This window comes from Tupaia chinensis, unplaced genomic scaffold (genome assembly GCF_000334495.1).
Source record: "Tupaia chinensis unplaced genomic scaffold, TupChi_1.0 Scaffold000228_1, whole genome shotgun sequence".
Taxonomy (NCBI): domain Eukaryota; kingdom Metazoa; phylum Chordata; class Mammalia; order Scandentia; family Tupaiidae; genus Tupaia; species Tupaia belangeri.
In genome coordinates, this window is record NW_006159703.1 from 2,495,434 (window position 1) to 2,505,395 (window position 9,962).

Below are 9,962 nucleotides of genomic sequence, written 5' to 3' on the forward strand. Positions count from 1 at the left end.
ACATAGAGACAGAAAGCGAGAAATCACCCCCCCCAGGGGGGATGGTCACGCCGCAATCCCTTCTCTTCCATTCTCCTCTCGGGATCTTGGGCACGCACACACACGCGCCCGGTGTGAGTTTTAAGCTACTGGGTCCGGGACACGAACTGCAGTCTACTACATGGGAGTCCAGCGACATAGCCATTACACTAACTGCTGGTTCCCAAGAAGCAGCATCTTTTAATAGCAAGTTTCAAAAAAAAAAAAGAAGCGGGACCAGCAGTTAGCCTAATGGTTATGTCGCTGGACTCCCATGAAGTCGACTGCGGTTCGAATCCTGGACCCGGTGGCTTAAAACTCATGCCAGGTGTGTGTGTGTTTGCGTGCCCCAGATCCCGAGAGGAGAATGGAGGAGAAGGGACTGCGGCATGGCCAACCCCCCAGGGGGTGATTTCTCGCTTTCTATCTCTCTGTCTCTCTCTGTCTTTCTGGTGAGCACATGCACCTTATAGCAAAAACCTCTCAAAAAAAATTAGCAAGTTTAATTTTCTAAAAGGTTAGGGCTGCCTCTTGTCCTATAAAATTACCACTCTAGAAATGGGTTATTATAGTCTTATGGAGTTAACTTATTAAGAACAAAGTTTTACTATTATAACCCAAAACCTGTCACATAAAATGGGGGTAGACTGTTTATGGATAGAGGGAGAGGATTCATCACCAGATGCTATGAGGCTGAAGAATGTGATCTGATACCAAACACAAGGTGGGGCCAGCAGGTTGTGTGGAGGTCAAGGTGCTGGATTCCCACATGGCTGACCACAGTTTGAGTCCTAGACCTGGTACCTTGAAAATCATGCAAGGCACATGAGCATGCATGCCTAAAATCCTCCTAAGAGGAGAATGAAAGAAAGGGACTGCAGCATGCCCCCACCCCCCAGGAGGGTAGGGCGATTTCTCATGTTCCTTCTCTCTGCTTCTCTCCAGCCAGTGTATGTGCCCTATGACAAAAAACAAACAAACAAAAAACCTAAACACAAACAAACAAACAGAATAACACAAGGCACTAAACCTCAGAGTCCTGAAAATATTTGGTAACCACGGTATGACAAGCAGCATCTTGGAAAGAGTACCCAGTTGTAGAGCCAAAGGAGGAATCTAGAATTGAGATGACCTAGATATGAACACAGCAAAATAGAATCCACCATGCTACATTGAACTTCTCTAGTTTCCTTGTCCTTTCAATAATCATGATTGTTTTAGTCCCTGTTTATCGATTACTTATTAGCAAGGTGCTGCTCTCAGGGTGTGTGTGTTTAATTCTCACAATCCTCTCTGATAGGGCTCCTTTTCTACAGATAATGAAGTAGGGAAATTGAGGCTTGAATGAATTGAGAAGCATGTTAAAGTTTTTGCAGCTGAAAAGTGTTAGAGCTTGGCAGGAACTTGATGTTTGTTGCACTCAAAACATTGAGTTCTCAACCATGATGTCAATGTCACACTCAATGCCAGTCACTGGAAGTCATGCCATTTTTCCAACTGTATCCCCAGACCATTTGTCTTACTCCTTAATACTTTACAAATACTTATTTTGTAATTTAAATGGATTTTTCAGTATCTATTAAATCAGAGAACTGTCATGATAGTTGTGTTTTCTAACATTCATTACCATGAATACATAATTATGAAAACAAAACAGTCCACATATTGCTTAAAAGCATTCTGCCTACCATCCCAGTGGGCTCATACCACACTAAGGGAAATCCCTATTATTCTATCCTAAGCCATGTTTCGTCTGTTTCTTTTGTGGATAAGAAGCATGATGGAAGTAGGTGCAAAACAACACATGAGGGAAGGCCTGCCTGGTGGTTGGTAGTTTTCCAAGGTTGTTCTGAAAGTTGGCCGTCTCCTACCCCAGAGGTGGCTACACTTCAGTGATAGGAGGCAAAGGGTCCCAGTTTGTAAAGTCTGCTCAGTGCTTAGGGCGGTCTGGTTGAAAAGAACTATATAGATATCAGTTATCATCATCCTCATGATGACAATGATTATTGGACGTATGGCTGCTTTAAGGGTGAATGGCATGGTCTCATTTGTATGCTAGCATCTGGCAGGCTGTCACACATCTGCAGCACATAACCTAAACCACACTATTATTATTTCCTCCTTGTATTCTCCCCAAGGCATCTGTCTCCGAATATGCCTAAAGAAACTTCCCTCCCCCTTGAGGGCCTAGAGGCAAAATTCAGAAAACATGTCACCTAGACTGGGGAAGGCAGAAGCTCAGAGTGACAGCCAGCTGAGCCTGAGCAGATTTCTGGCTCTCAGAATAGATGTAAAGAGAGAAAGGGAACCACCACCCACACTCATTCTGTGAGCAGCTGCATTGCCAGGCAAAATCTGTAGGCAGGTTCTCCCAGGCCCAGACAGAATGTCAAGTCTGTTCCGTGATCAACAAAAGATACCAACATGGGTCTGATGGTCAGTTCTCAGTGTCTCCAAACATATCTCATAATTGCCACAACCTGACTAAAGCCGTCTTCCCTCTGAAAATCCCCTGGGGACTACTGTGCACTCTTTGTAGTACAGACCAGTTAGTTGTACACCAAAACCAAGTCTTCTTTTGCTGAGCCCACAGTCGGACTACATTTCCCAACCTGCTTTGCAATTAGAGAAAGCCACATGACTGGGCTCTAGCCAATGGGATACATGCAATTCTGGGGCCTGGATCATAGGAGTCTCCTACATGTGGCCCTCAGTGATCTTTCCCTTTTGCTGTCCTGATGTGGATAAGCACGATGACACTGGGGAGCTGCAAGACAGAAGAGGACTGAGTCCCAGAAGCACTGATTAGAGGAGGCTGCCTGCTTATCGGGATTATCCATGCTGGATTTTATAAGAGCAACAATCTTTGAGTGTTTCAGCCCTCATGAGGTCTTATTTTATATCAGAACACTCAAGTTTACATTCCATGATCAACTATCTACTGAATGCCTGCCCTTTGATGATTTACTACTTCAAACTTGACAGGTTCAACCACTTTTCTAGATGTCAGAATGTTCTATGCACTAGAATACAGCTGTGGGTCATACAAAGTCCTTGTCCTCGTAAACTTTACGAGGAAAACAAATATTCACAAATTAAAAATAATTTCCAGTAGGGATAAGAACTGCGAGGATAATAGGATAAGTTATTGGGGGCTACTTGGGAGTTAATGAGAGAATTTAAAATCACCTGCGTGGAGGTGATATTAAATTGAGGCCTGAATATGAACTCTGGGGGACACAGAAAGAAGGAATAGAAAAATCTAAAGAATGGATCAAAGATTATACAGAGACAGGAAAGCAGTTGACTGGCTGAAGCAGAGTGAATTAGGGAAGAGTGGTAAGATAGGGTATCCAGGAGGAAGGCGGGGTCCAGATGTGTGAACTCATAGGCCAAGGTTAGTAGCTGGGACTCCATTCTAAGTTCACAGGAAGCTACTAGAGAGTTTTTAGTAGGGAAGGAATCATATCTGGGTTACATGTTGAAAGGTCCACTCTGTTATGTGGGCATGTATTGTATAGAAGAGCAAGAAGTAATGGAGACCAGACAAAAGATTATTACAGTCACACAGAGGAGAGACAATGGTGGCTTATCTTAGTGTGAGTGATTGGTGGGAGTGGAGATGGGAAGATATGAGTTGACTTGAGGTACATTTTATAGGAAGCATTGGCAGAGCTTGTGGATAGATTGGGGTGGGAATAGGGCAGGCTGGTAAGTGAAAGAGAAGAGCCAATATTGACATAATTACTCTTTCAGTAAAAGAGATTCATTTAACTTTATTTTTTATTATGATTACATTTTAATTTGCTATAAGGCCCATGCAACTCACCAGAGACAGAGAGAGAGACAGAGAAAGAGAGAAAGAAAGTAAGAATGCAAGTTGTCAGGTCCAGGACTTGAACCACGGTTGGCCATGTGGGAGTACAGCTCCTTAACCACTACACTACCTGCTGGTCCCTAATATTGACTCTCAAGCTAGTTGCTTAGCAGACTTGATAGCAAAACCATGAATCAAGACTTCGAATTCTAGTAAAACATCAGGTTTGGGGAGGGGAAGGATGGAGTACACACAGATACTGTATCAATGACCATTTTAATGATTTAAATCAAGGATCGATATAGTAGGATAGAAATACTGGCTCAGATACTCATTCAGCAATCTTTTTGATGTCTCTAAATTTTAAACAGGAGATAAAAATACTTACATTATCAGGTTATTACCACAAATATACCCTTAAAGGGTAGAAGCTGAAGGAAGCATGATGGGGCTTAAGGCCAGCTAGTGAAGTTCTGTCTCTGGATGTGGATGCAGGTTATAGGTGCGTCTGGTCTGTAGAATTCCACCAGCTACACAGTTATCACATACACACTTTTCTGTATGCAGAGTATCTTTAAAGAGAGGGGTGCAAAGGAGAACTCATACCAAGTGCCCTAGTGCAAGTGCTTGGAGCGCTAAATAGCAGCTGCTATTATTTTTACTATTACGACACAACAGAAACCATCTCATGTACACCTGTGGGCCACGCTGTCCACACAGACCACTTAGGAATCCTACCCTATAGGTAGGAACTCTAAAGGAACTCTTGGGTTTTATCTTATCTTGGACAACATCCCCTCTAATATTAATTCATGCCTCTGCTTGAAGGAGGAAATTCAGGGCCGAGCCAGGGTTAGTCTGGCCCATGATATAGTATAATTCCATATTTTCCCAACTTACTGTTAGCATGAAAGAATGTCACAGATACCAATGTGTTTTAAAAGGGACAAGTTCTCCACACGTGCTAGGTGTTAAGGTTGTGACTGTTCCTTTCTATTCCATCTCTCCCCAAGCCCACTCCTACCTGAATATTGCTGATTCAGGCCCATTCATTAGTGGCCACAAGGAAAGGATACTAAAACTTTGATTGGTAATTTCAAAGTTCCATAGGTTAATCCTCAGGTCATCAGCAGACATGTAGGTTTCATAGTCACTATTGACCGATATGGAGTTGATGTGATACGTGTGTGCGTTGGCAAATACTCTTCGTGGGGTGGCCTCCACCATCAGGTCCATGGGTCTCAGGACAGGCACCTGGCATGTGAGAGAAACAAATCACTTGCAAAGTTCATCTTTAGGAAAAGAGTGTTCAGGCTTACGTCCTATATCATCAGAGGCAAAATCATAACACATTAAAGAATCCAAAGTTAGAGAAGAAGGAGGCAGATAACAAAACATACGTTGTTTCTGTTCCCTCTTACTCCTGTTTCAAGGATATCACCAGTACAGCCCTGCTGGGAAATTTCATCCTTTATAAATTCTAAACTTTTTTCAGCCCCCTCCAGGTAGCCTCATCAGGGATTCTCTGGGATGTCAATTATTTTCCAGAGTTGCTATTCCTCTTTTTTTTTTTTTTTTTTAACATAAATCTAGGGGCCAGCATGTAGCATAGTGGTTAAGGCACTGGACTCCCACATGGCCAACAGTGGTTTGAGTCCCAGACCTGGTGGCTTGAGATTCATAACCAGGCATGTGTGTATGTGTGTGTGTGTATGTGTGTGTGTGAGTGTGTGTGTGCCTCAAATCCTGAGAAGAGAATGGAGGAGAAGGAATTGCAGTGTGGCTATCCCGTTGGGGGGCAATTTCTTTCTTTCTCTCTCACTGTCTCTCTGGCAAGTACATGCATCCTATTGGCAAAAATCTCTACTAAAGGGAACCAGCAGTTAGTGTAATGGCTATGTCGCTGGACTCCCACGTAGTCGACCGCAGTTCACGTCCCAGACCCGGTAGCTTAAAACTCACGCCGGGCGCGTGTGCATGCGTGCCCAAGATCCTGAGAGGAGAATGGAGGAGAAGGGATTACAGCGTGACCATCCCCCCTGGGGGGTGATTTCTCTCTTTCTGTCTCTATGTCTCTCTCTGTCTGTCTGGCGAGCACACGTGCCCTATAGCAAAAAAACCTCTCAAAAAAAAAAAAAAACTCTACTAAAAACAAACAAACAAACAAACAAAACGATGCATGAATCTATTGGGTTTTGGGGGAAAAAAGAAGTCATGACATATTTTTTCTATGTTTTCTATTAAAAATGAGTCATGACTTTTCCAACAACCAAATATTTTTAAAAGAAAGCTGTGGAAATATTTCAGAAATATTAAGCTCAACTGTAGCCTAAATTTATCTTTCATGCCTTTTCATTGCATGGCTTTGGAGAGGTTGACTCCTGCCTGGCTGTGTCCTCAATCCTTTAGGGCATGTTGAGAAACCTTATAGTCAGCCATTAATATATACGAGTACACCTTGATCTCCTGGTTGACTTGAGAAAAATCTTGGTTTATAAATTTTGTCTTGGGAATCAGCCAGGAAGTGTCCATTTTCACATTCAAAACTCCTAGTTCCAACAGCAACTTATACGTCATCTGACTGACATACGGAAGGTACACGCTAAGTATTGGTTGAATGAATGAGCAAGAGTAAGTGCCAGTAAAGGTTTTCTTCCTGGCAGGTCAGAGAACTAGGCAGTTAAACAATTTTCCACACATGAATCTCCCTCTGGCACATCAAAGCAAAGATCCATTTCTTTTTCTTTTTCTTTTTCTTTTTTTTCGAGGGGTTTTTGCTCAAGAGCGCACGCATGTGCTTGTCAGAAAGACAGAGAGAGACAGAGAAAAAGAAAGTGAGAAATCAACCCCAGGGGGATGGCCACACCACAATCCCTTCTCCTCCATTCTCCTCTTGGGATCTTGGGCATGCACGCACACATGCCCAGCATGAGTTTAAGCTACAACTTGGGGGACTCAAACTGCAGTTGACTACATGGGAGTCCAGTGACATAGCGATTATGCCAACTGCTGGTCCTGCAAGGACCCATTTCTGATTCCTTCTTTGAATTCAGGAGAACTGACTCCTGAGAAAGTGAAAACACAAATGCCCAAGAGTAGAAAGACCAGAAATCCTCTCAAACAAAACCTACACAACGCAGGTGCAGTCCATTAGTAGAAACAAGAAAATAAGAGGACCCAAAGCTATTTTCTTTTCAAGAAAGTCATCACCTGAAATCAAGTCCTGAATGATTTGATACCTGGTGGTAGATTAAGACTTAGACTTCTGGATTGGCTTCACTCCAGATGGTGGTGAGAAGACAGAAGCAAAGGTTAAATTTTGTGAAGTGCAGTTACCTGGACAATGTAACCTTTCAGAAAACAGAATTCGCACAGCTCCATCTTGAGAGAGTTTAGTTCACCTTTAAGGCAGCTTCTAAATTAAGTGAATGTTCCTGAGGAGACAGAGTTCTAGACAGATGTGATGCCGGGTATCCCGGAAACTATATATAGCTTCAGATGTGGATGTAGGGAGAGTCAGGGGTTCTCTGCATACTAGGGAAGGGGAGGGAGGAAAGTCTTTGGAGTCTTCCACCCCAGTTATGGATAACAGTTTCATTGCATAAGCCTGGGAATAGTCAGTCTGGGAGACCTGGGTTCTGATCACAGATTGGCCATGAACTGACAAGCTGTGAGACCATGGGCAACTAACTAACCTGCTCCTTCCAGGCTCAGTCGTACTATCTGAAAGTCACTAACCATATTTGCTGTACTCTCATTACCATGAGAGGTAGCTGTGGGCATCTGTTGGGATGAATTGCACTCTACTTCACTCCTACCCCCTTCTTTCAGCCACATTTACTGAGCACTATATGAAATCCTGGAGTTTAATTGTGAATGAACCCAACACAGGTCCTGCCATCATAGGGCTGGCGGAAATAGACATGAGTTATATTATCTCCTAAGGAAGTGGGATAAGTGTTTAAAACAGAGGATATAGTATCAAGGAGATTTAATCTGGTCAGGGAGATCAGGAGAGACTTCCCTGAGGATTTATAACTGCTCTGGGATAGGAAGGGTGGGGGTAGGGGTTTAACCAGTCTAGGAAGGGAGGGAAGAATGTTCTAGTCAGAAACAGTAAAAGCAAAGGTCTGGCGGTAGAGAACAAGACAAGTGAAGGATCGATAATGTAGTTGAGACGAAGATATTAATAGGAACTTTGCCAAGGAAGAGTTTTGCCAGTATCCCAAGAAGGATGTGAAGAAATGAAAGGGCTTGCTACAACTGTGATAGGAGCACATCATTCCGGATGACTAATGGAGAGCAAGTTGGAGGACTAATGAGGTTATCATTATTGAAAGGAAGGTGGTACACCATTAAACACCAATTAGGGGCATGCCTGAGTTAAGGCTACACTTGTAATGAATAAAACAAGTGACTCTGCCCTTAGACACTCTACTCTGAGATATTTATTGGGCATCTATGTATGTCAAGAGTTATAGAACTTCAGGTAATTTTTTTTAATAACTCTGAGAAATAGGTGCTAGTACAAAGAACAAAGAGAAGTCTCACAGTCAGAGAGGCAAAGTCACTGGCCCAGGGTAGTCCAGCTAGGAAGCAAAGCCAGGATTTGATCCCATGGCCTACCTGACTGCAAAGCTACTGTTCTTTCCACTGTACTGTGCCATTCTGAAATACCACACAGGGTAGGAAGTGACAGATGCTCGGTAAGTGACACAAATAAATTGCCAGGGGGATGTATTAGTGTGATTGATAGCAATAATACCAGTGGTTTCATAGCCGTGCTGTAGTAGAGAAACCTCAGTAAGGTGTCACAGGTATACATGGTGGTGTAACAGGGTATCTGCTTTGTGTGCTGTTAGAAATACGTGTCATGCTTTTGTCGCTTGTCACAAAGGAACTTCCCACCTGGAGCTTTTGAGTGCAACCTGCTTCCTTTGCCCTCCCACCTGCCCCCAGGTAGTAGAGATCAAAGTAAGACTCCCCAAAGCCACAGAAAAATGGAATCTGCAAGACTTCCTGTGGCTCCCCGTAAACTCTTCCCTGGGCCGGCTTCATTGCTTTGCATTGTCTGCAGAGGTTTCCTGTGGCTGAGGTGATGTGGGAGGGAGCATGACAGCCAGGATCAAGAGGCATTACAAAGTGGGAGCTGCCAGCCCTGAGCTTCGGCTTAATGTGATGAGCCTGCCTGCTAATTCAGGCTGACATATGCCATGATGTACCACTTAATGGCGAAGGGCTCCATGGAGGTGTCTGGGGATGGAGCCTCTAATGCTTTGCCCAGATAAGGCAGCTTGTGTGTGTGTGTGTGTGTGTGTATGTGTGTGTGTGTGTAAGATGGGGGGAGGGGTTGCTGAATGCTATTCATTCATTTCCATGCCCAGGTATGGGCTTGTTTGCTGCCTGGTGATTTCCCTCACAAGAAAGAAGGCAGGGGAAGGGGCCAGCAGGTGGGGTGGTGGATAAGGGCACTGGATTCCCACTTGGCCAACCATGGTTCAAGTCCTGGACATGGTGGTTTGCTTTCTCACTTTCTCTTTCTCTCTCTCTCTCTCGTCAAATAAAGGAAAAAAAAAAAAAACAATAACAAATGGAAATAAATAAATAAATAATTCTTTAAAAAAAAAAGAAGGCAGGGGAAGTTTGGCAGTTTAAGCAGGACAGGTGGACCCACTGGGAAACCATGTCGGAAAGGTATTTCGTATCTGCTTGGGACACACTCCTTTTAGGACCAAGGAGAGAGAAGAGATGGATGCCATCCCCCAAGTTAGGCCCACAGGTGATGCTTAGGGCTCTTGCTGGCAAAGTTTCATGGAGGGCTTCAGTGCTGTGCTTAGTGCCCCCATCCCTCACCACCCTCCAACTCAAGGCATTGTCTCACTCAGCCCTCTCAGCAGCCAGCCTTATATGTGTGTGTGTGTGTGTAAGATGGGGGGAGGGGTTGCTGAATGCTATTCATTCATTTCCATGCCCAGGTATGGGCTTGTTTGCTGCCTGGTGATTTCCCTCACAAGAAAGAAGGCAGGGGAAGGGGCCAGCAGGTGGGGTGGTGGATAAGGGCACTGGATTCCCACTTGGCCAACCATGGTTCAAGTCCTGGACATGGTGGTTTGCTTTCTCACTTTCT

General features: G+C 44.0%; 1 protein-coding gene across 8 annotated transcripts in view; it reads right to left on the reverse strand.

The window, feature by feature from the left end:
• PPP2R2B (protein phosphatase 2 regulatory subunit Bbeta) overlaps window positions 1-9,962 on the reverse strand; it is a 527,631-nt gene that overhangs the window by 62,484 nt on the left and 455,185 nt on the right. For all 8 annotated transcript variants that reach the window (XM_006148042.3, XM_006148048.1, XM_006148043.3 and 5 more), the window contains one exon: window positions 4,912-5,089. In XM_006148042.3, the coding sequence (XP_006148104.1) occupies window positions 4,912-5,089 (178 nt within the window). The remainder of the gene's footprint in view (window positions 1-4,911; window positions 5,090-9,962) is intronic.